The sequence below is a fragment of the Tachyglossus aculeatus genome, chromosome 21 (assembly GCF_015852505.1).
Source record: "Tachyglossus aculeatus isolate mTacAcu1 chromosome 21, mTacAcu1.pri, whole genome shotgun sequence".
Taxonomy (NCBI): Eukaryota; Metazoa; Chordata; class Mammalia; order Monotremata; family Tachyglossidae; genus Tachyglossus; species Tachyglossus aculeatus.
The window spans coordinates 18537431-18564025 of record NC_052086.1 but is presented as its reverse complement, the minus strand read 5'-3'; the positions used below and the strand labels follow the sequence as shown (position 1 = coordinate 18564025).

At 45.1% G+C, this 26595-nt stretch overlaps 1 protein-coding gene across 4 annotated transcripts in view; it reads right to left on the bottom strand.

The window, feature by feature from the left end:
* Window positions 1-440: 440 nt before the first annotated feature.
* RAB36 (RAB36, member RAS oncogene family) overlaps window positions 441-26595 on the bottom strand; it is a 47050-nt gene continuing 20895 nt past the window's right edge. For 2 of the 4 annotated variants that reach the window (XM_038763116.1, XM_038763117.1), the window contains exons 5-12: window positions 19135-19236; window positions 11158-11222; window positions 10184-10235; window positions 8633-8765; window positions 2905-2995; window positions 1600-1719; window positions 1375-1460; window positions 441-596 (exon numbers count right to left, since the gene is read on the bottom strand). In XM_038763116.1, the coding sequence (XP_038619044.1) occupies window positions 1396-1460; window positions 1600-1719; window positions 2905-2995; window positions 8633-8765; window positions 10184-10235; window positions 11158-11222; window positions 19135-19236 (628 nt within the window). In that variant the 3' untranslated portion in view covers window positions 441-596; window positions 1375-1395. The remainder of the gene's footprint in view (window positions 597-1374; window positions 1461-1599; window positions 1720-2904; window positions 2996-8632; window positions 8766-10183; window positions 10236-11157; window positions 11223-19134; window positions 19237-26595) is intronic. The other 2 variants (XM_038763118.1, XM_038763119.1) reach the window with 2 other exon arrangements.

Below are 26595 nucleotides of genomic sequence, written 5' to 3'. Positions count from 1 at the left end.
TAAAATGGGGGTAAAGGTCTGTTAAAGAAAATCAATTCTTCAGTGTAACCAGTGAAGTACAACGGATACCTCTGGATTTCCTCTCTAGAAATGGGCCAAAGATCCTACACAGCGGACATCCTGTTTGCTAGTATCGGTGGGCTGTTTGGGTTGTCCGTGTGGAGGTGGGGTGGGAGAAGTAGAGGTAGCATGGCATGGCTTCTTCTTCTTTTCATTCTCCCTCTGCTGCCCTTACTCTCAGGGCTGGTGGGCAGTAGCCCCAGCACAGCAATGCACATTCCAGGAAAAAACAGCAGCAGCCTGGTTGAGGATTTGGGACACCAGATTCTGCTCCTGGGACGTCTCCTTGGTAACGCCAAGGAATCTTTTCCGCGACGTAGGAGTCCTTATTGTAGGAGGGTCTATTACCCCACTGCAGAGCACGGTAAATATTTTTGTGATTTGATTTTTCATCGTTTAATGATTTTTCTTTTCTCCCGCCATTTGCTCTCTTTTAGATTCTCCTCTGTTCAATGTGATCTGCATTCCTCCGGGAGAAGATAAAAAGTGAACCAGATGAAATGCCGAAGGTCTTAAAACAACGTTATTCAATGTCGCTGTCAAAGAGAAGAGGAATTATTGGCAAAAGGGTTAAAGTCAGTGAATTTGCTTCACGGTGAGTCAGATCAGGTGAATGGAAATGTTTCTCGGGGCAGAGCACAGTATTAGGCTTTCTATTTCTAGAAACATGGTAGCTGGAAGCTGAAACTTTCATGGCATCACAGAGCTAGAAGGAGTCTGGAGTGAATCGAAAGCAATTCAGTGCTCTCTTGTACTTTCCATAAGGGGCTTGAGCCTCTACTCTCCGTGAGTGGGATTGAAATCACTTTTAAAAGACTCAAAATGTTTTTAAATATTAATTTCTCCCAGGCCTCCCAAGGACAAATATGATTAGCCATATGAAGGCCTAGGAAACCCTTGGAAAGATGGGCTTCCAAACTTGCATAAGAGGTTGGATTACACAGGTGTCGAGCCTCCGATCAAATCTACCAATTCCTAAGTGGAAAGGGAGGAATTATAAACCAACATGGCACCGCATCCCCTATGATCGACATCTGCCAGCCCCATGGTACAATCTCTGTGTCTTAGGAAAGGCTGCTAAAAGCTCCTCAGCTGGAAAACAGCCTCAGAGTAAGTCTGCCTGGAAGCGCCTATCAAATCATGGCGATACATTTCCCCTTCATCTTTCTCACTCTTCAGAGATGACTTGACTTTGAATTTCTTAAATGGAATGGCTCCGGAACTTTCTCCGCCTCAAGTCGGACTCTACGTCTCCAGTCACCTAACCCACAAATCGACAAATCATGCTCCACAGAAAGCGGAGGTAAATCGAACCTCTCAGCAATGAGTTTCCAGCTAACAGCAGCTGGGGCTGGCATGGCTGCTTCTCTCCTGGTTCTCCGCTGAGCTCCCTTCTATTTCTGTAAGGAGAAAAATCAAAAGTGATTTGATGTACCTTACCGCCTTACGGGGAATAAGCCTTTGAGAATCGACATGTCCCTCTCTCCTTAGTCCCCTAACCCGGAAAAATAATCAAGGAATAAAGAATATTGAACATACTGATGAAGTTTCCTTCTCCGATCTGAGTCCGGCAGCTACCTCTCTTCTCCAGTTCCCGCAGCACGGATTGCTCAAATGTCACAGCAGCGACTCGGGAAAAAAAATTTTTCACGTTTTCCCCTGGGGAATAACAGGGAAGCCTTAATACCATAATAACAGTAATAATAATAATGGTATTTGTTAGGCACTTACTAGGTGCTAGGCACTTTTCCAAGTGCTGACAAGATAATCAGATTGGATACATTCCCTGTTCACATGGGGCTCACGGTCTTAATCCCCATTTTACAGATGAAGGAACTGAGGCACAGAAAAGTTGTGTTAAACCCAAGGTCACACAGCAGACAAGTGGAGGAGGCAGGATTAGAACCCATGACCTTCTGGCTCTTAGGCCCGGGCTTTATGCATTAGGCCATACCTAGGCTGCACTACTGGATATGTGTGTTGGGGATGGGGAGGAGGGCTGGTGGGGGGTGAGGCAGGGATACACCAACATATTCTGTGTCTACATGAGAGGACCATGCCACTGTTTCAGACTATAATTTTTTTATGGTATTTGTTAAGCACTTACTATGTGGAGGGACTGTACTAAGCGCTGGGATAGATGCAAACTAATCAAGTTGGACACAGTCCTTGTCCCAGATGGTGCTCAAAGTTTTATTCCCCATTTTACAGATGAGGCAACTGAGGCAAACAAAAGTGAATGATTTGCCCAAAGTCACTCAGGAGGCAAGTGGCAGAGCTGGGAATAATAATAATAATAATAATAATAATAATAATAATAATAATAATAATAATAATGGTACTTGTTAAGCACTTACTATGTGCAAATCACTGTTCTAAGTGCTGGGGGGATTCAAGGTGATCGGGTTGCCCCACGTGGGGCTCACAGTCTTAATCCCCATTTTACAGATGAGGGAACTGAGGCACAGAGAAGTTAAGTGACTTGCCCAAAGTCACACAGCTGACAATTGGCGGAGCCGGCATTTGAACCCATGACCTTTGACTCCAAATCCCGGGCTCTTTCCACTGAGCCACGTAGAACCCAGTCATCCCGGGCCCATGTTTTCTACCATCAGAATTCGGATTTCAAGCATTTTTTGCTGCATAGATGATGACCTAATATATTACCTAGAGCATCATGGTGGTAAACTTCAAAAGAAACTTCAACAAAGAGTTGGTACCGAGTATTCTTGTAGAAGAATGGTTTTCCCACCTTTCAAAATGTATATTGCTTAACATTGGCCTCGCCAAGTGATTCTGGCTGGAAACACTCCCGCGCATCTGCAAGCAAAATTTCTAACGAACCTGTCTTGGCTGAAACTGACCAGTATTCAGCCTGCATCTCATTGGCCACCTGGATGGCATCTGTTTCAGACCTCTCACAAACAGCACCTGACTGGAAGAAACAGCAGGAAATTACATCGCCTGCTGCACATAGCTGATACGATCTGGCCTTAAAGGAAAGCAAACACTTGGTAGATTCCCATATCAGAACTCCAGCTTTCAGCTGTGTCTTTTTCTCATTTCTCTGACCCCATCCAAGGAGAAAGTACGCGTGTGAAATCCTGATGGCATCATCCAGCACTTAGAACAGTGCTTCGCACACAGTAAACACTTAACAAATACCATTATTATTATTAGACCAGGAATTTCAAGGAGAAGGTGAACATAAATATGTCCGCTATTCTGCTGCACAAGGCTATAGGACCAGAAAGCCAGTTATGGAATTTTTAAAAATCTGGTTTCCCCTGCGTGATCCAGGGTCTCAAAAAAAATTTGTTCATATGAGGTAAACTGCTAATTTGTGATCAACATAAGACGTTCCACAACTCATTTTGCATTAATGCTGCCTTCTGTGCCATCCCTCTTAGACTGTGAGCCCACTGTTGGGTAGGGACTGTCTCTATATGTTGCCAACTTGTACTTTCCAAGTGCTTAGTACAGTGCTCTGCACACAGTAAGCGCTCAATAAATACGATTGATGATGATCTGTATGCTTGGATCTGTGAACTTGGGGCGACTTGATATTCCCCTCAGCTTCAACCTCACAGCACTGATGAACATATCTATAAATTATATATTATAAAATATTGATTTATATTAATGTCTGCTCCCCCTTATAGACTGTAAGCTCGTTGTGGGTAGGGAATGTGTCTTTATCATTGTATTGTACTTTCCCAAGCACTATGGTGCTCTGCACACAGTAAGAGCTCAATAAACAGGATAAGGAGAAAAAAATACAGGGAATAATAGCAAATAAAAGCCCCAAGAGAAAGAACCCCAAGGAAATCTTCGGGGGGGGAAAGAGAGACCAGGAGAGCAGAAAAGGGAAAGAGAAGATAATTAAACCATAAAAAGTGATAGATATAGTGATAAACATCACTGTCATCAATAGTATTTATTGAGCGCTTATTATGTGCAGAACACAGTACTAAACACTTGGGAGTGTACAATACAACAGAGTTGGAGGACACTTTCCCTGCCCACACTGAGCTTACAGTCTATAAGAGGAGACAGACATTAATATACATTAATGATTTAAAATATATAATCTATAGATATGTTCAACAGTGCATACATAATGAGCCTACGGTCTGGGGGAGAGGGGGGAGTCAGACATCAATACAAAAAAATAAATTACAGATATATCCATAAGTGCTGTGGAAGGGGGAGAAAAGGGAGCAAGTCAGGGAAATGCAGAAGAGAGTGGGAGATCAATCAATCGTATTTATTGAGTGCTTACTGTGTGCAGAGCACTGTACTAAACACTTGGGAAGTACAAGTTGGCAACATATAGAGACAGTCCCTACCCAACAGTGGGCTCACAGTCTAGAAGGGGGAGACAGAGAACAAAACCACACATATTAACAAAATAAAATAAATAGAATAGATATGTACAAGTAAAATAAATAAATAGAGTGATAAATATGTACAAACATATATACATATATACAGGTGCTGTGGGGAAGGGAAGGAGGTAAGATGGGGGGATGGAGAGGGGGACGAGGGGGAGAGGAAGGAAGGGGCTCAGTCTGGGAAGGCCTCCTGGAGGAGGTGAGCTCTCAGTAGGGCCTTGAAGGGAGGAAGAGAGGTAGCTTGGCGGATGGGCAGAGGGAGGGCATTCCAGGCCAGGGGGATGACGTGGGCCGGGGGTCGATGGCGGGACAGGCGAGAACGAGGTACGGTGAGGAGATTAGCGGCAGAGGAGGGGAGGGTGCGGGCTGGGCTGGAGAAGGAGAGAAGGGAGGTGACGGAGGTGGGGGCGAGGTGATGGACAGCCTTGAAGCCCAGGGTGAGGAGTTTCTGCCTGATGCGCAGATTGATTGGTAGCCACTGGAGATTTTTGAGGAAGGGAGTAACATGCCCAGAGTGTTTCTGGACAAAGACAATCCGGGCAGCAGCGTGAAGTATGGATTGAAGTGGGGAGAGACACGAGGATGGGAGATCAGAGAGAAGGTTGATGCAGTAGTCCAGACGGGATAGAATGAGAGCTTGAACGAGCAGGGTAGCAATTTGGATGGAAAGGAAAGGGCGGATCTTGGCAATGTTGCGGAGCTGAGACCGGCAGGTTTTGGTGACGGCTTGGATGTGAGGGGTGAACGAGAGAGCGGAGTCCAGGATGACACCAAGGTTGCGGGCCTGTGAGAGGGGAAGGATGGTAGTGCCGTCAACAGTGATGGGAAAGTCAGGGAGAGGGCAGGGTTTGGGAGGGAAGACAAGGAGTTCAGTCTTGGACATGTTGAGTTTTAGGTGGCGGGCAGACATCCAGATGGAGATGTCCTGAAGGCAGGAGGAGATGCGAGCCTGGAGGGAGGGGGAAAGAGCAGGGGCAGAGATGTAGATTTGGGTGTCATCAGCGTAGAGATGATAGTGGAAGCCGTGGGGGCGAATGAGGTCACCAAGGGAGTGAGTGTAGATCGAGAACAGAAGAGGACCAAGAACTGAACCTTGGGGAACCCCCACAGTAAGGGGATGGGAGGGGGAGGAGGCCTGCAAAAGAGACTGAGAATGAACGACTGGAGAGATAAGAGGAGAACCAGGAGAGGGTGGAGTCTCTGAAGCCAAGGTTGGATAGCGTGTTGAGGAGAAGGGGGTGGTCCACAGTGTCGAAGGCAGCTGAGACGTCAAGGACGCTCAATAAATACGATTGAATGAATGAATGATTGAATGAATAGTATGGACTGGAATGGGGAGAGACAGGAGGCTGGGAGGTAAGGAGGCTGAGGCAGTAATCCGGGCCGGACAGGATGAGTGACTGACTTAACGTGGTAGCAGTTGGATGGAAAGGAAAGAGCGGATTTTAACTATGTTGTGAAGGTGGGACCGACAGGATTTAGTGATGGATTGAATATGTGGGTTGAATGACAGAGAGGAGTCATGGATAATGCCAAGGTTACAGGTTTGTGAGACAGGAAGGACGGCGGTGCTGTCTACAGTGATGGGAAATTCAAGGGGCAGATAGAGTTTTGGGTGGGAAGATAAGGAGCTCAGTTTTGGACACGTCAAGTTTGAGGTGATGGGAGGACATTCAAGTAGAGATATCTTGAAGGCAGGAGGAGATGCGAGACTGGAGAGAGTGAGAGAAATCAAAGCTGGAGATGTAGATTTGGGTTTCACCCACATGGAGGTGGTAATTGAAGCCATGGAAGCAAATGAGTTCTCCAAGGGAGTGGGTGTAGATGAAGAATAGAAAGGGACCCAGAACTGAACCGTGAGGGACTCCCATAGTTAGGGGGTGGGAGGCAGAGGAGGAGCCACAAAGGAGGCTGAGAATGAACGGCCAGAGAGATAAGAGGAAAACCAGGAGAGGATAGAGTCAGTGAAGTCAAGGTTGGATAGCGTTTCCAGATGGCAGTGTCGAAGGCAGCTGAGAGATTGAGGACCATTAGGAATGGAGTAGAGGCCATTGGATTTGGTAAGAAGGAGATCACTGGTGACCTCTGACAGGGCGGTTTCTTTAGAGTAGCGGGAATGGATCTCTTCTGTTTTAGTATTTTGCAGATTTGTCCTTGGCACCCCCGACAACTGCAAGCGCCTGTTTCACCCTTGCAAAATGTTCATCGCATCATCATCACTGATATCTACTGAGCACCTACCGAGGACAAAACATTGGACTGATTGCTTAGGAAAGCAAAACAGATGTCAGACACCTGTTCCCTGCCCTTAAAGGAACATAGAAGGACCCAGTCAGCTAAGTATAAGTTAAGAATTCTTTGTGACAGGGGAAGGTTCTAGAAACTACTAATTCACAACTGGGTACACAGTAGACACTTTGTACTGTATTCCAGCAGGTCTTTCCTGTTGTCACATACTGCATCTCTTTATGGCCTTAGGGGCCTGGGGAGTCACAAGAACAAAAGATCATTAGAAATATTATAAAGGCCGAGATTAGTTTCCATCTTTTGCGGTATGACGTTTCTGACTGCGGCATTAAAGAATGCTAGAAGGAACATTCTAATGGCTGCTCGCATTGGTCTACACGTTTTGTTTTGTTGTCTGTCTCCCCGTTCTAGATTGTGAGCCCGTTGTTGGGTAGGGACCGTCTCTATATGTTGCCGACTTGTACTTCCCAAGCCCTTAGTACAGTGCTCTGCACACAGTAAGCGCTAAATAAGCTAAGTAAGCTAGCTCTCTTCCTCCCTTCAAGGCTCTGCTGAGAGCTCACCTCCTCCAGGAGGCCTTCCCAGACTGAGCCCCTTCCTTCTTCTCCCCCTCGTCCCCCTCTCCATCCCCACCTTCTTACCTCCTTCCCTTCCCCACAGCACCTGTATATATGTATATATGTTTGTACATATTTATTATTCTATTTATTTATTCATTTATTTTACTCGTACATATCTGTCCTATTTATTTTATTTTGTTAGTATGTTTGGTTTTGTTCTCTGTCTCCCCCTTTCAGACTGCGAGCCCACTGTTGGGTAGGGACTGTCTCTATATGTTGCCAATTTGTACTTCCCAAGCGCTTAGTACAGTGCTGTGCACATAGTAAGCGCTCAATAAATACGATTGATGATGATGACGATAAATAAATACAACTGAATGAATTGGTCTCCGATCAAAGTACGGTATTTTTTTAATCGTATTTGTTAAGTGCTTACTATGTGCCAGACACAGTACTAAGCGCTGGGGTCTTGTCTTACGCTGTCGAGTCGTTCCTGACCCATAGCCACACCACGGACACATCTCTCCCAGTACACCCTGCTCTCCATCTGCAATCGTTCTGGTGTAGCGGATCTATAGTTTTCTTGGTAAAAATACAGAAGTGGTTTAACATTGCCTCCTTCCGCGCAGTAAACTTGTGTCTCGCCCTCAACTCTCTCCCATGCTGCTACCGCCCAGCATGGGTGAGTTTTTATTTATAGCAAATTGCCTTCCACCCGCTGGCCACTGCCCAAGCTAGAAATGGCTATGCCTCTGTTTGACTCATCCTCCCGTAGCCGAGACTGGTAGAGTACTGGAAACTCTCCAGGTGCGACCCTGAGAGGGGAAGCACTGGGGTAGATACAAGATAATCAACTGGACCCAGTCCATGTCCACACGGGACTCACAGCTTAATCCCCATTTTACAGATGACGTAACTGAGGCACGGAGAAGTTAAATGACTTGCCCAAGGTCACACAGCAGACAAGTGGCAGAGCCGGGATTAGGTTACTTACTGAGTGTCCACTATGTGCAGGGTTCTGCACTACATGCTGCTAATGTACGATTTGTAATGCTGATGGCGATATGGAGAATTAAAAGGAAATCACAAGTCACAGCCCTACCCTCAAAGAATTTATGTTCTAATACAGTAAAGAGGGAAAACACAGGCACTCGAACAAAAACACACCCGAAGCGCAAAAGCGTAACTACGTAACAGACACTGAAAAAGACGGTTCACAGAAGCACATAAATATATAATTTCCACCACAACCCTTCACGGTGACGATAAAAACGATTTTCAACATGGTTAGTCCATTCCTCCCCCGGATTACAACTGCCAGCTAATTAAAAGCACCTGGGGATTATCCTTTAGAAACAAATTTACACTCACCAATAAATCTTTCTTTGTTCCCACTAGAAATTTAAGGCTGGAATCTGGCTCGTTCTCCCTTAATGCATCTTCTAACCACTGCCTGGAACACAGATGGGGAAGAGTGATCAAAGTGACGAGACGGAGAGGAAATCTGGAGCAGGGGAGGAAAAGGAAAAGCAGAAATGATTGCCAGGGAGTAGGGAGAAGAGGAGGAAGGGTGCAACTAAATGAAGGGGAAAGAGAGGAAAAGATAAAGAGGGGCCGCGGAAAAGAGTTTTGCAAAAGCAAACTCCAAAGACAATGGTAAGAAAAGAGACTGAAATAGGACATCCTTCCTAGTAGTCCTCTCCTCTTCCCTCTTATGCCGTCGAGTTGAGGCAGAGAAGCAACGTGGCTCAGTGGAAAGAGCACGGGCTTTGGAGTCAGGGGTCATGGGTTCAAATCCCGGCTCCACCACTTGTCACCTGTGTGACTTTGGGCAAGTGACTTAACTTCTCTGTGCCTCAGTTACCTCATCTGTAAAATGGGGATTGAAACTGTGAGCCCCAAGTGGGACAACCTGATCACCTTGTATCCTCCCCAGCGCTTAGGACAGTGCTCTGCACATAGTAAGCGCTTAACAAATGCCATTATTATCATTATTATTTCTTCCTCCCTTCAAGGCCCTGCTGAGAGCTCACCTCCTCCAGGAGGCCTTCCCAGACTGAGCCCCTTCCTTCCTCTCCCCCTCGTCCCCCTCTCTATTCCCCCATCTTACCTCCTTCCCTTCCCCACAGCACCTGTATATATGTATAAAAGTTTGTACATATTTTTTACTCTATTTATTTATTTATTTATTTTATTTGTACATATCTATTCTATTTATTTTATTTTGTTAGTATGTTTGGTTTTGTTCTCTGTCTCCCCCTTTTAGACTGTGAGCCCACTGTTGGGTAGGGACTGTCTCTATATGTTGCCAACTTGTACTTCCCAAGCGCTTAGTACAGTACTCTGCACACAGTAAGTGCTCAATAAATACGATTGATTGATTGATTGATTGATTGATATGCTCTTAAGATGGAGTAGGATGTTGCATAAATTTGGGTGGTTGGCAATTACCTACTGAATCTGAAGATTAATTTAAGGTGAATAATTCAGGGTAAAAAAGTCTCAATTGCCTTAGTTACCTGGGTAATTTGTGGTGCTACCTGATATATCTAGACTGTGAGCCCACTGTTGGGTAGGGACTGTCTCTATATGTTGCCAACTTGTACTTCCCAAGCGCTTAGTACAGTGCTCTGCACGCAGTAAGCGCTCAATAAATACGATTGACTGATATATCTATATAATTAAGTCTGAGAAGACCTGACCAGAAAGTACGGCGGATATTTCAGTGATCAGAAAGAGATTAAGAGGTATAAGAATCCAGGAAAAAAAAAAAGCATTCCAAACAATTCCATCTCAGAGCTTGGTAAATAACCCGTTCACAATTTCCTGGATGCAGATGGTAAATCCTAATTCCAAATTTCATTTCAGGCGGCGGACTACCAACTAAACCCTCAAAGATGTAACGGAAATCCAGAGACTTACTTGGTATGTTCCAAGGTCTGGATATCAGCCAGATCAAATGCTGTTATAATAACTGCAGAAACGAGAGGGGCAAAAATAAGCAGAACACTGATGTTAATTGAGAAAGTAAACAGTTTCATCCTACCACTGTAGTTAAGAAAAAGTGACATTTTGTATGGCAGTCACCGTTCTAGACCGGATGAACTGCAGCAAAGGAAACATGTAGGCCAGCACAATCATCCTGGGAACGGTAGGTTGTATCTGAGATAGTTTACCTAGTGAGAATTTTTGTTTCAGGGGGAATGAAGGGGCAGTGGGTAGGTGGAAAGAAGGAGGATGCAAATAGAAACAAAGGAGAGAGACAGTCCCCTCAGTCCTGCCATAGTAAGGGCTTAATAAATACCATCATTTTTATTATTATTATTATTATTAAAACACCCTTTCACAACACATTTTAGCGAGAAAACGTTGGCTGAATTGGGGAATATTCTCTGAACATTGCAAGCCTGTCTGGGTACAGCACGACACAGTAGGAAATTGAGAAGCAGTGTGGCCTTGGGAAAGAGGCCAGGTTTGGGAGTCAGACGTAAGGTTTGACCCTGGCTGCGCCACTTTGCTGTGTGACTTTGGGCAAGTCGCTTAACTTCTCTGTGCCTCAGTACCTCATCTGTAAAATGGGGGTGAAGACTGTGAGCCCTGTGTGGGACAATGACTGTTTCCAACCCGATTATCTTGTATCTACCCCAGCGCTTAGTACAGTCGTGAGCATGTGTGCGGCATCGGACATAGTGACAATTACAAAGTGAGTTTTCCTTAGCAAGGAGTTCTCCAAGGACACAACTCTCTTCTAACAGGTAAACTGAGGGTACTTGGACTTGGAGTTTTCTCTGCTAAAATGGAAGCTCCCGAGACAAATGGTTCAAATTGTCAACAGCAATAAAAGATTCGGGTCTTCAGAAATTAACTGGATTCAGGCAGTGAACCGTTTGGCTTACCTTGGGCACCCCTGTAGTAAGACGATGCGATGCATTTGAATTTTTCTTGCCCTGCTGTGTCCCAACTGTGCGTGGAAGAGAAAGAAAAAAAAAGATTTCAGGTCAAACATACCCGTGGTGCCTGAGAAAACGAGTTAATTAAGCAGTGGTTGATAAAGATTAAAGAATAAAGTGAGATTAGGGAAGTGTTTCTACGGTATTGCCATCTGTTGTATGTTACCAGTGGACAGTTGTTACAAGTCCTCCACATACTACTCTTTTTTTATGGTATTTGTTAAACGCTTACTATGTGTCAGGCACTGAACTAAGCCCTGGAGTAGATACAAGCTAATCGGGTTGGCCCCAGTAAATGAGTGTTAATCCCCATTTTATAGCTGAGGTAAATGAGGCACAGAGAAGTGAAGTGACTTGACCAAGGTCGCACAGCAGACACGTGGCCTAGCCAGAATTAGAACCCAGGTCCTTCTGACCCTCAGGTTGTGCTCTATACACTAGACCACGCCTTTTAATACCTCAGTTGTCATCCGGATAATAGGTTTCAGGTATTGGGAGCAAGAAGCCCCTCACTTATCTTGTCAAAAACAATGATGAACTTGGATGAATGATGGGGTTATTTTACTATCATCTGTCTTATTTTTAAATAAACCTTTTTTTGATTAATCTCACTTGAAATATTCTAAAGCTCCAGGCTAATTCCCTCCCTTTTTCCATTCATCCCCAAAGTTTCTCAAGCAATGTTACCTCTGAAAATTATGTATATATCTGTAATTTATTTATTGATACCTGTATATTAATGCAGTCTCCCCCTCTAACTGTGAGCTCGTTGTGGGCAGGGAATGAGTCTGTTTGTTGTTGTAGTGTACTCTCCCAAGCACTTACTACAGTGCTTTGCACACAGTAAGTTCTCAATAAATACGACTGAATGAATGAAAATGTCCAGCTTTGCCACGGACCGAAAAGCAGGTTATTTCTTACTAGAGTTAGAGAAGCAGCATGGCTCAGTGGAAATAGTATGGGCTTTGGAGTCAGTGGTCATGGGTTCAAATTCCAGCTCCGCCACTTATCAGCTGTGTGACTTTGGGCAAGTCACTTAACTTGAGTGACTTAACTTTGGGCAAGTCACTTAGGGAAGGAGCATGGCTCAGTGGAAAGGGCCCGGGCTTTGGAGTCGGAGGTCATGGGTTCAAATCCTGGCTCCGCCACTTGTCAGCTGTGTGACTTTGGGCAAGTCACTTCACTTCTCCGTGCCTCAGTTCCCTCATCTGTAAAATGGGGATTAAGATTTTGAGCCCCCCGTGGTACAACCTGATCACCTTGTAACCTCTCCAGTGCTTAGAACAGTGCTTGGCACATAGTAAGCACTTAATAAATGCCATTATTATTATTATTATTATTCTGTCCCTCAGTTCCCTCATCTGTAAAATGGGGATTAAGACTGTGAGCCCCCCGTGGGACAACCTGATCACCTTGTAACCTCTCCAGTGCTCAGAACAGTGCTTGGCACATAGTAAGTGCTTAATAAATGCCATTATTATTATTATTATTATTATTATTATTATTATTATTATTATTATTATTATTCTGTCCCTCAGTTCCCTCATCTGTAAAATGGGGATTAAGACTGTGAGCCCCCCGTGGGACAACCTGATCACCTTGTAACCTCTCCAGTGCTTAGCACAGTGCTTTGCACATAGTAAGCGCTTAATAAATGCCATCATCATTATTATTATTATTCTCTGTGCCTCAGTGACCTCATCTGTAAAATGGGGATTAAGACTGTGAGCCCCCCGTGGGACAACCTGATCACCTTGTATCCTCCCCAGCGCTTAGAACAGTGCTTTGCACATAGTAAGCGCTTAATAAATGCCATTACTATTATTTTTTAGAGTTCTTTCCTACCAAGTGTTACAAACTATCTTTCAAGCTGGCTTGATTCCCTCTGTCAGACTTGTACCATCAACCCTCTGCTCTGCACATAGTAAGCGCTCAATAAATACGATTGATGATGATCAACCCCCAGGCCCGGACTGACTCCTTAGTTCGCTTCTTCCATTCCTGCGCTTATTGCCATGGAGGATTTTTGGCAGAAATCCAGGCACCAGTTTAACTACATCCTCCTTGAATTCATCTTGACTCCCCTCTGCTCAGCAAAATGTCTTCTCTTCCCTTGACTCCCATACCCACTGTCCACATGAACTATTCCAGACTTAACTATTCCAGACTTAGAGCAGGGTGGCTCAATGGAAAGAGCATGGGCTTGGGAGCCAGAGGTTGTGGGTTCAAATTCTGCCTCTGCCCACTGTCAGCTGTGTGACCTTGGGCAAGTCACTTAGCTTCTCTGCGCCTCAGTTACCTCATCTGTAAAATGGGGATTAAGACTGTGAGCCCCACGTGGGACAACCTGATCACCTTGTATTCCCCCAGCGCTTAGAATAGTGCTTTGCACATAGTAAGTGCTTAACAAATGCCATCATTATTATTATTATTCTCCCCATCTTCAAAGCCCTTCTGAAATCACATCTCCTCCAGGAGGACTTTCATTCAATCGTATTTATTGAGTGCTTACTGTATGCAGGGACTTCCCTGATTAATCTTTCAATCATCAACCACTTGTATTTATTGAGCTATTACTGTGTGCAGAACACTGTACTAAGCACTTGTGAGGGTACAAAACAACAGAGTTGGTAAACGTGTTCCCTGCCCACGGTGAGCTTACAGTCCAAAGGGGGAGACGGACATTAATATAAATAAATTATGGATAGAGAGGGAGGGTGAATAAAGGATGCAAATCCAAGTGCAAGGGGGACACAGAAGTGAGGGGGACAAGAGGAAATGAGGGTTTAGCGGGAAAGGGCTCTTGGATAGCTGTGATTTTGATGAGGTTTTGAAGGTGGGGAGAGTGATCAAATGCGGATATCAATCAATCAATCGTATTTATTGAGCGCTTACTGTGTGCAGAGCACTGTAAGGGAAGGCAGCTTCAGGCCAGAGGCAGAACGTAGGCAAGGGGTTACCAGTGAGGTAGGTGAACTCGAGATATGAAAATTAGGTTGGCATTAAAGGAGGAAGAGTGTGGAACCAGGTTGAAGTAGGAGAGCAGCAATATAAGGTAGGAGGGGGCAAGGGGATTAAGTGCTTTAAAGCCAGTGGTAAGGAGTTTTTGTTTGATGTGGAGGTGGATGGGCAATAACAGGAGGTTCATTCATTCAGTCATATTTATTGAGCGCTTACTGTGTGCAGAGCACTATACTAAGCGCTTGGGAAGTACAAGTTGGCAACACATAGAGACAGTCCCTACCCAACAGCGGGCTCACAGGTTCTGGTGGAGAGGGGAAAAAATGGACTGAACATTTTTGCAGAAGAATGATCTGGGCAGCAGAGTGAAGTATGGACTGGAGTGGGGAGAGACAGGAGGCAAGGAGGTCAGCAAGGAGAATGATGCAGTAATCGAGGCAGGAGAGGATTAATGTTTGGATTAAAAGGGTAGCAGTTTAGTTGGAGGGGAAATGGTGGATTTTAGCAATGTTGTGGAGGTTGAACCAACAGGATTTGGTGACAAATTGAATACGTGGGTTGAATGGACAAATATCATAATAATTATTATTATTCTATTTTTTTAAAGGTATTTGTTAAGTGCTTACTAGGTGCCAAGAGGTGCCTGCCTCCTCCAGGAGGCCTTCCCAGACTGAGCCCCTTCCTTCCTCTTCCCCTCGTCCCCCTCTCCATCCCCCCATCTTACCTCCTTCCCTTCCCCACAGCACCTGTATATATGTATATATGTTTGTACATATTTGTTACTCTATTTATTTATTTATTTTGCCTGTACATATCTATTCTATTTATTTTATTTTGTTAGTAAGTTTGGTTTTGTTCTCTGTCTCCCCCTTTTAGCCTGTGAGCCCACTGTTGGGTAGGGACCGTCTCTATATGTTGCCAACTTGGACTTCCCAAGCGCTTAGTAATAACTTCCATATTCAACCGCTCACTCTCCACTGGTTCCTTCCCCTCTGCCTTCAAACATGCCCATGTCTCTCCCATCCTAAAAAAACCCTCTCTTGACCCCACCTCACCTTCTAGTTATCGTCCCATATCCCTCCTACCATTCCTTTCCAAACTCCTTGAACGAGTTGTCTACACGCGCTGCCTAGAATTCCTCAACAACAACTCTCTCCTCGACCCCCTCCAGTCTGGCTTCCGTCCCCTTCATTCCACGGAAACTGCGCTCTCAAAGGTCACCAATGACCTCCTGCTTGCCAAATCCAACGGCTCATACTCTGTCCTAATCCTCCTCGACCTCTCAGCTGCCTTTGACACTGTGGACCACCCCCTTCTCCTCAACACATTATCTGACCTTGGCTTCACTGACTCCGTCCTCTCCTGGTTCTCCTCTTATCTCTCCGGTCGTTCTTTCTCAGTCTCTTTTGCAGGCTCCTCCTCCCCCTCCCATCCTCTTACGGTGGGGGTTCCCCAAGGTTCAGTGCTTGGTCCCCTTCTGTTCTCAATCTACACTCACTCCCTTGGTGACCTCATTCGCTCCCACGGCTTCAACTATCATCTCTACGCTGATGACACCCAGATCTACATCTCTGCCCCTGCTCTCTCCCCCTCCCTCCAGGCTCGCATCTCCTCCTGCCTTCAGGACATCTCCATCTGGATGTCCGCCCGCCACCTAAAGCTCAACATGTCGAAGACTGAGCTCCCTGTCTTCCCTCCCAAACCTTGTCCTCTCCCTGACTTTCCCATCTCTGTTGACGGCACTACCATCCTTCCCGTCTCACAGGCCCGCAACCTTGGTGTCATCCTCGACTCCGCTCTCTCATTCACCCCTCACATCCAAGCCGTCACCAAAACCTGCCGGTCTCAGCTCCGCAACATTGCCAAGATCCGCCCTTTCCTCTCCATCCAAACCGCTACCCTGCTCATTCAAGCTCTCATCCTATCCCGTCTGGACTACTGCACTAGCCTTCTCTCTGATCTCCCATCCTCGTGTCTCTCTCCACTTCAATCCATACTTCATGCTGCTGCCCGGATTATCTTTGTCCAGAAACGCTCTGGACATATTACTCCCCTCCTCAAAAACCTCCAATGGCTACCGATCAATCTGCGCATCAGGCAGAAACTCCTCACCCTGGGCTTCAAGGCTGTCCATCCCCTCGCCCCCTCCTACCTCACCTCCCTTCTCTCCTTCTCCAGCCCAGCCCGCACCCTCCGCTCCTCCGCCGCTGATCTCCTCACTGTACCTCGTTCTCGCCTGTCCCGCCGTCGACCCCCGGCCCACGTCCTCCCCCGGGCCTGGAATGCCCTCCCTCTGCCCATCCGCCAAGCTAGCTCTCTTCCTCCCTTCAAGGCCCTGCTGAGAGCTCACCTCCTCCAGGAGGCCTTCCCAGACTGAGCCCCTTCTTTCCTCTCCCCTCGTCCCCCTCTCCATCCCCCCGTCTTACCTCCTTCCCTTCCCCACAGCACCTGTATATATGTATATATGGTTGTACATATTTATTGCTCTATTTATTTATTTATTTATTTATTTTACTTGTACATTTCTATCCTACTTATTTTATTTTGCTGGTATGTTTGGTTCTGTTCTCTGTCTCCCCCTTTTAGACTGTGAGCCCACTGTTGGGTAGGGACTGTCTCTATGTGATGCCAATTTGTACTTCCCAAGCGCTTAGTACAGTGCTCTGCACATAGTAAGCGCTCAATAAATACGATTGATTGATTGATTGATTAGTACAGTGCTCTGCACACAGTAAGCGCTCAATAAATACAATTGATTGATCGATTGATTGCCAGGCACTGTACTAAGGACAGGAGTGGATACAAGCAAATCAGGTTAGACATAGTCCCACATGGGGCTCGTAGATTTAATTTTCATTCTACAGATGAGGTAACTGAGGCACAGAGAAGTGATGTGACTTACCCAAGGCCACACAGCTGACAACTGGCAGAGCCAGGATTAGAACCCAAAACCTTCTGACTCCCAAACTTGTGCTTCATCCACTACGCCATGCTGCTTCCTGAGGGTGGGGATGATGCCTACTAATTTTATCATAATCTCCCAAACATTTAATTCACTCTGTGGAAATCAATCCATCAACGGTATTTGAAGGTCATGGGTTCAAATCCCACCTCCTCCACTTGTCTGCTGTGTGACCTGGGGCAAGTCACTTCACTTCTCTGTGCCTCAGTCACCTCATCTGTAAAATGGGGATTGAGACTGTGAGCCCCACGTGGGACAGGGACTGTGTCCAACTCGATTTGCCCGTATCCACCCCTGCGCTTAGTACAGTGCCTGGCACGTAGAAACCACTTAACAAATATCATCATCATTATTATTAGTACGTTGCCAACTTGTACTTCCCAAGTGCTTAGTACAGTGCTCTGCACACAGTAAGCGCTCAATAAATACGATTGATTGATTGATTGATTGTATTGAGCACTTACTATGTACAAAGGACTGTACTAAGAGCTTGGGAGAGTATACTACAACAGAATTAGCAGAAACGCTAAGCCCATAATGAGTTTTCAGTCTAGAGGGACACAGTAGCCACCCACTAAATATTACTGATTAGTTGATTAGTAATTCATTGGAGGAAAGAGATATAAACATCTTGGATTCAGACCTCTGCAGCTGCATATGGCATTGAGGAAGTTAGTTTATAGTTGTCATTGGGTACCATAAACATGACCCTTTTTTTTTTAATGGCACTTGCTAAGCGCTTACTATGTGCCAGGCGCTGTATTAAGCACTGGGGTGGACACAACCTAATCAGGGTGGATATAGTCCAGAACCCACTTGGGGCTCACAGTCTTAACCCCCACTTTGTAGATGAGGTAACTTTGGAAATAGCTATATTGGAAAATATCGATTAATCCAATAGCTCATCATAAACATCATTAAGCAGGTGCTACTGGAGCTGAACCACATTATTTGGAATTAACAGTGGACTACTGAATGTCGGACGCTGACTCCTAAATCTTTAACACTAAAAATTCACTTATTTAGTAATTTTCAGAGGCCTTCTTCCATTGTTCAGATAATAATAATAATGATGGTATTTTTTAAGCACTTACTATATGCCAAGGACTGCTCTAAGTGCTGGGGGAATATATTCATTCATTCATTCATTCATTCATTCATTCATTCATTCAATCACATTTATTGAGCGCTTACTGTGTGCAGAGCACTGTACTAAGCGCTTGGGAAGTACAAGTCGGCAACATATAGGGACAGTCCCTACCCAACAACGGGCTCACAGGCTAGAAGAGGGAGACAGACAACAAAACACTTACGAGAGCGCTCAGTAAATGGGACGATTTGACGGATTTATGAGAGCGTTCAGTAAATAGGCTTATTTTAGGGATTTACAAGACCGCTCAGTAAATGGGCTGATTTTTAAAAGTTATGAAAGTGCTCAGTCATTACGGTTTTAGGGATTTACGAGCGCTCAGTAAATAGGACGATTTGACAGATTTCCGAAAGCGGTCGGTAAACAGGAGGATCTTACGGATTTAGGCGCGCTCAGTAAATAGCTGACTTTACAGATTTACAAAAGCGCTCAGGAAATAGGCTGATTTTAAGGAGTTCAGTCATGACAGTTTCATGAATCATTATATTCGCGATTTCATGACTATAAGGTGATCGAGTTGTCCTACGGGGGGCTCACAATCTTAATCCCCATTTTACAGATGCGGTAACTGAGGCCCAGAGAAGTGAAGTGACTTGCCCAGAGTCACACAGCTGACAATCGGCGGAGCTGGGATTTGAACCCGTGACCTCTGACTCCAAAGCCCGGGCTCTTTCCACGGAGCCACGCTGCTTCTCCACAGATGTTATTCCTTACTTGCAGGCTCCTAAATCACAAATCTGAAGGCTGAGGAGAGATTTTCACCCGTGAAAAGCCACAGATTTTTCCACAGTATTAACGTGTATTTGGCTCAAGCAGTACGATGCCTAAGAATGATAGAATTCTGACTTACATCTGAAGGCTATAAGGAATCCCAGCTATTTCAAATCTTTCAATTTCAAAATCCACTCCTATCGTTGCTTTGTAGTCTCGGTCAAAAGTGTCTTTACAAAACCTGCAAAAGAAAGGCGCTTTTAGGTCAATCTCGCGGCCGATCTGTCTCTTTATAATAATGACGGCATTTGTTAAGCGCTTACTATGTGCCAAGCACTGTTCTAAGCGCTGGGGGGGATACAAGGTGATCAGGTTGTCCCACGTGGGGCTCACAGTCTTAATCCCCATTTCACAGATGAGGGAACTGAGGCTCAGAGAAGTTAAGTGACTTGCCCAAGGTCACACAGCAGACATATGGTGGAGCCGGGATTCGAACCCATGACCTCTGGCTCCAAAGCCCATGCTCTTTCCACTGAGCCACGCTGCTTCTCTTTATCTTCCGAGTTGCCAACGTCTGGCTATTATGGCGGGTGCCACGGACAATAGACAACGAAACAAAAAGGAAAAGAAGACAAAGCAAGCGTTATTCTTCATTTGACGAGATGAATATACGTTGCCAATTTGTACTTCCCAAGCGCTTAGTACAGTGCTCTGCACATAGTAAGCGCTCAATAAATACGATTGATGATGATGATGATGATGCTTTGGATAAATGCTTTTTGTGGATATGTGTATGTGTAGGAAGAACGTTTGAGCAACCAGCATTCCAATCAATCAATCAAGCGTATTGAGCGCTTACTGTGTGCAGAGCACTGTACTAAGCGCTTGGGAAGTACAAATTGGTAACATATAGAGACAGTCCCTGTCCAACAGTGGGCTCACAGTTGCATGCAATGCCTGTGCATGCAAATATTGTCTCCTGCTTTAAATTTGCCTCTTAATATCCCGATTTCCTAAAACCTGTGCTCACGGAGAATGTCTCTTGTCCTGATTTCTGGGGGTCAAACTGGCGGTTATTCACCCTGGGTTTGCTTTTTTCCCCACACTGATTCAGGCTGTGCTTCATTATTATTATTCTTTATTTTAATGATATTCGTTAAGCACTTATTATGTGCTGCGCAGTGTACTGAGCGCTGGGGTAGATACAAGCCAGTCGGTTTGGACACAGTCCCTGTCCCACGGTAATAATAATGTTGGTATTTGTTAAGCGCTTACTATGTGCCAAGCACCGTTCTAAGCGCTGGGGTAGATACAAGGTAATCGGGTTGTCCCCCGAGGGGCTCCCAGTCTTCATCCCCATTTTACGGATGAGGGAACTGAGGCCCAGAGAAGTGAAGTGACTTGCCCAAAGTCACCCAGCTGACAAGGGGCGGAGCCGGGATTTGAACCCATGACCTCTGACTCCAAAGCCCGGGCTCTTTCCACTGAGCCACGCTGCACAGTAGGGTTCGCGGTCTTTGTCCCCATTTTACAGATGAGGTAACCGAGGCCCAGAGAAGTGAAGTGACTTGCCCGAGGCCACACAGCAGACAAGTGGCAGAATCCAGACTAGAACCCAGATCCTTCTGACTCCCAGGCTTGTGCTCTATCCACTAGACCACACTACTTCTTTTTATGTCTTATGTCTTTATTCATTCATTCAATCGTATTTATTGAGCGCTTACTGCGCTACTTCTTTTTATGTCTCATGTCCTTATTCATTCATGCAATCGTATTTATTGAGCGCTTACTGCGCTACTTCTTTTTATGTCTTATGTCTTTACTCATTCATTCAATCATATTTATTGAGCGCTTACTACGTGCAGAGAACTGTACTAAGCGCTTGGGAAGTACAAGTTGGCAACACATAGAGACGGTCCCTACCCAACAATGGGATCACAGTCTAGAAGGGGGAGACAAAGAACAAAACATGTGTGAGCCCACTGTTGGGTAGGGACCGTCTCTATATGTTGCCAACTTCTACTTCCCAAGCGCTTAGTACAGTGCTCTGCACACAGTAAGCGCTCAATAAATACGATTGAATGAATGAATGACAGCCAGTTGTTGCATAGGGATTGTCTCTGTTGCTGAATTGTACTTTCCAAGAGCTTAGAAGCAGCGCGGCTCAGTGGAAAGAGCCCGGGCTTTGGAGTCAGAGGTCATGGGTTCGAATCCCGGCTCCGCCACGTCTGCTGTGTGACCTTGGGCAAGTCACTTAACTTCTCTAAGCCTCAGTTACCGCATCTGTAAAATGGGGATGAAGACTGTGAGCCCCACGGGGGACAACCTGATCACTTTGTAACTGCCCCCCCAGCGCTTAGAACAGTGCTTCGCACATAGTAAGCGCTTAACAAATGCCAACATCATTATTATTATTATTGTTATTACAGTGCTCTGCACGGAGTAGTTGCATAGGGATTGTCTCTGTTGCTCAATTGTACTTTCCAAGCGCTTAGTACAGTGCTCTGCACTCAATACGATTGAATGAATGAGTGAATGAACTGCATTAAAAGCACTTTGGAGAGCATAAATGCAATAGGGTTGGAAGACACAGTTCCTTGCCACGTGGAGGGCAGTTTAGAGACAGAGACAGCCAGTTGTCAGCTCTGTGACCTTGGGCAAGTCACTTCACTTCTCTGTGCCTCAGTTACCTCATCATCATCATCATCATCAATCGTATTTATTGAGCGCTTACTATGTGCAGAGCACTGTACTAAGCGCTTGGGAAGTACAAATTGGCAACATATAGAGACAGTCCCTACCCAACAGTGGGCTCACAGTCTAAAAGGGGGAGACAGAGAACAAAACCAAACGTACTAACAAAATAAAATAAATAGGATAGATATGTACAAGTAAAATAAATAAATAAATAAATAGAGTAATAAATATGTACAACCATATATACATATATACAGGTGCTGTGGGGAAGGGAAGGAGGTAAGGCGGGGGGATGGAGAGGGGGACGAGGGGGAGAGGAAGGAAGGGGCTCAGTCTGGGAAGGCCTCCTGGAGGAGGTGAGCTCTCAGCAGGGCCTTGAAGGGAAGGCCCTCATCTGGAAAAGGGACTCAGACTGTGAAGTATGATTACTTGATTATGACCTTGGGCAAGTCCACTTCTCTGAGCCTCAGTTCCCTCATCTGTAAAATGGGGATTAAGACTGTGAACCTCATGTGGGACAACCTGATCACCTTGTATCCCCCGCAGCGCTTAGAACAGTGCTTTGCACATAGTAAGTGCTTAACAAATGCCACCATTATTATTATTATTATTATCACCCTGTATCTACCCCAGCACTTAGAACAGTGCTCAGCGCTTAGAACAGTGCTTTGCACATAGTAAGCGCTTAATAAATGCCATCATTACTTACTTAGAACAGTGCTTGGCACAAAGTAAGTGCATAACAAACATCGTCACCATCATCATCATCACTTAGCTTCTCTGTGCCTCAGTTACCTCATCTGTAAAATGGGGATTAAGACTGTGAACCCCACGTGGGACAACCTAATCACCTTGTATCCCCCCAGCGCTTAGAACAGTGCTTTGCACATAGTAAGTGCTTAACAAATGCCACCATTATTATTATTATTATCACCCTGTATCTACCCCAGCACTTAGAACAGTGCTCAGCGCTTAGAAGAGTGCTTTGCACATAGTAAGCGCTTAATAAATGCCATCATTACTTACTTAGAACAGTGCTTGGCACAAAGTAAGTGCATAACAAATATCATCACCATCATCATCATCACTTCACTTCTCTGTGCCTCAGTTACCTCACCTGTAAAATGGGGATTAAGACTGTGAACCCCACGTGGGACAACCTGATCACCTTGTATCCCCCCAGCGCTTAGAACAGTGCTTTGCACATAGTAAGTGCTTAACAAATGCCATCATCATTATTATTATTATTATCAGCCTGCATCTACCCCAGTACTTAGAACAGTGCTCAGCGCTTAGAAGAGTGCTTTGCACATAGTAAGCGCTTAATAAATGCCATCATTAATTACTTAGAACAGTGCTTGGCACAAAGTAAGTGCGTAACAAATATCATCACCATCATCATCATCATCACTTAACTTCTCTGTGCCTCAGTTACCTCATCTGTAAAATGGGGATTAAGACTGTGAGCCCCACGAGGGACAAAGTGATTACCTTGTATCTACCCTGGGGATTAGAACAGTGCTTGGCACATAGTAAGCGCTTAACAAATACCATTATTATTATTATTGTTATGAGTTCTAATCCCAGCTCTGCCACTTCTCCTGCTGTGTGACCTTAGGCAAGTCACTTCACTTCTCTGTGCCTCAGTTACCTCATCTGGAAAAGGGATTAAGACTGTGAAGTCGGATTACTTGATGACCCTGTATCTACCCCAGTACTTAGAACAGTGCTCAGCGCTTAGAAGAGTGCTTTGCACATAGTAAGCGCTTAATAAATGCCATCATTAATTACTTAGAACAGTGCTTGGCACAAAGTAAGTGCGTAACAAATATCATCACCATCATCATCATCATCACTTAACTTCTCTGTGCCTCAGTTACCTAATCTGTAAAATAGAGATTAAGACTGTGAGCCCCACGTGGGACAAAGTGATTACCTTGTACCTATCCTGGGGCTTAGAACAGTGCTTGGCACATAGTAAGCGCTTAACAAATACCATTATTATTATTATTGTTATGAGTTCTAATCCCAGCTCTGCCACTTCTCCTGCTGTGTGACCTTAGGCAAGTCACTTCACTGCTCTGTGCCTCAGTTATCTTATCTGTAAAATGGGGATTAAGACTGTGGGACAGGGACTGCAGCCAACCTGATTTGCTTGTATCCACCCCAGCATTCAGTACAGTGCCTGGCACGTAGTAAGTGCTGAGTAAATACCACAAAAAAATGAACAGGAGAGATGGCAGAGTATAAAGATATATTATGTAAGTCTTGTGGGACTGATAGTGGGGTGAATATAAAGTGCTTAAGGGATACAGACCTTAGCTTTGCACATAGTAAGCGCTTAGTAAATGCCATTATTATTATTATTATTATTATTACAGACCCAAATGCACAGGCAACATAGAGGGAGAGCAAGGCTCCATGACATCTGCTGTATGACCTTGGGCAATTCACTTCACTTCTGTGCCTCAGTTACCTTATCTGTAAAATGGGGATTGAGACTGTGAGCCCCGTATGTGCCCAGTTCGATTTTCTTGTATCCACCTCATCCAAAGGTACAGTGCCTGACACATTGTAAGCGCTTAACAAATACCATTATTATTATTGTTATGAGTTCTAATCCCAGATCTGCCACTTCTGCTGGGTGACCTTAGGCAAGTCACTTCACTTCTCTGTGCCTCAGTTACCTCATCTGGAAAAGGGATTAAGACTGTGAAGTAGACTGTGAGCCCACTGTTGGGTAGGGACTGTCTCTATATGTTGCCAATTTGTACTTCCCAAGCGCTTAGTACAGTGCTCTGCACATAGTAAGTGCTCAATAAATACGATTGATGATGATGATGATTACTTGATTACCCTGTATCTACCCCAGTACTTAGAACAGTGCTCAGCGCTGTCATTCCCAAGCGCTTAGTACAGTGCCTGACACATTGTAAGCGCTTTACAAATACCACCATCATTCCCAAGCGCTTAGTCCAGTGCTCTGCGCACAGTAAGCGCTCAATAAATACGATTGAATGAATCATATGGAAATGAGGGCTTAATCGGGGAAGGCTTCTTGGAGGAGATGAGACTTTAGGCTTTTTTGGGTTTTTGGTTTTAGGGGAAGTCCAGTTCCCGGAGCCACAAAGAAGGTTGGAGGCCACTCAGCTTTGAACAGCTTCACTTTGGAATGAAGCTTAATGCCTTGTGATGACCGAACTCTGCCCATCAATCTCTTGGACCACATGCTGTCCTTCTTGGTTCGATTTTCTACTTTTTTGTTTTACTGGATAGTGTACAGTGCACTATCCAGAGAAGCAGCGTGGCTCAGTGGAAAGAGCCCGGGCTTTGGAGTCAGAGGTCACGGGTTCAAATCCCGGCTCTGCCAATTGTCAGCTGGGTGACTTTGGCAGGTCACTTCACTTCTCTGGGCCTCAGTTGGATGAAGACTGTGAGCCCCCCGCGGGACAAACTGATCACCTTGTAACCTCCCCAGCGCTTAGAACAGTGCTTTGCACATAGTAAGCGCTTAATAAATGCCATCATTATTATTACTATTACTAACGAAGTAGCAGATTCCCGTAATAATATTAAATTGTGTTACACCTGTGTGTGTGTGGTAGGGGTGATTCTCTGGTGTGAGGCCCACACCGGCCCCATCACCATCAATCAATCAATCAATCAATCATATTTATTGAGCGCTTACTGTGTGCAATTCCGGTTTTCTCCAGGGCAGCCGACAGTGCGTGCCAAATCAGTGAAATATTTCATAATCATCAATCAATCAATGGTATCCATTGAGTGCTTACCGGGTGCAGAGCACTGTACTAAGCACACAGGAGCAGCGTGGCTCAGTGGAAAGAGCCTAGGCTTGGGAGTCAGAGGTCGTGGGTTCTAATAATAATAATAATAATAATAATAATAATAATAATGATGATGGCATTTGTTAAGCGCTTACTATGTGCAAAGCACTATTCTAAGTGCTGGGGGGGGGGGATACAAGGTGATCAGGTTGTCCCACATGGGGCTCACAGTTTTAATCCCCATTTTACAGATGAGGTAACTAAGGCCCAGAGAAGTAAAGTGACTTGCCCAAAGTCACCCAGCTGACAAGTGGTGGAGCGGGGATTAGAACCCATGACCTCTGGTTCCCAAGCCTGTGTTCTTTCCACTGAGCCACGCGGCTTCTCTAATCCCAGCTCTGCCACTTCTCAGCTATGTGACTTTGGGCAAGTCACTTCACTTCTCTGGGCCTCAGTTCCCTCATCTGTAAAATGGGGATTAAGATTGTGAGCCCCACATGGGACAGCCTTGATTACCTTGTATTCCCCCCAGTGCTTAGAACAGTGCTTGGCACATAGTAAGCGCTTAATAAATACCAACATTATCATTATTAATATTACAGTGCAACCGAATTGGTAGGTATGTTCCCTGCCCACAGAGAGCTTACGGTCTAGAGGGGGAGACAGGCATTAATGTTAATAAATAAATTACGGATATTAACAGAAATGCTTTATTTATTTATTTATTTATTTTACTTGTACATATCTATTCTATTTATTTTGTTTTGTTAGTATGTTTGGTTTTGTTCTCGGCCTCCCCCTTTTAGACTGTGAGCCCACTGTTGGGTAGGGACCGCCTCTATATGTTGCCAACTTGGACTTCCCAAGCGCTTAGTACAGTGCTCTGCACACAGTAAGCGCTCAATAAATACGATTGATTGATTGATCGATTGCAGGGTATCAGCATACCATATCTCCAGTAGACTGGCCAAAGCCTTTTTCAGTGATGCTCAGCTGAGTTAGAGGAGTTTTGCAGTGGATTGGAAATACAACCAGTTCCATCAAAACATGGGGGGATTAAGACTGTGAGCCCCACGTGGGACAACCTGATCATGCTGTATCCCCCCAGCGCTTAGAAC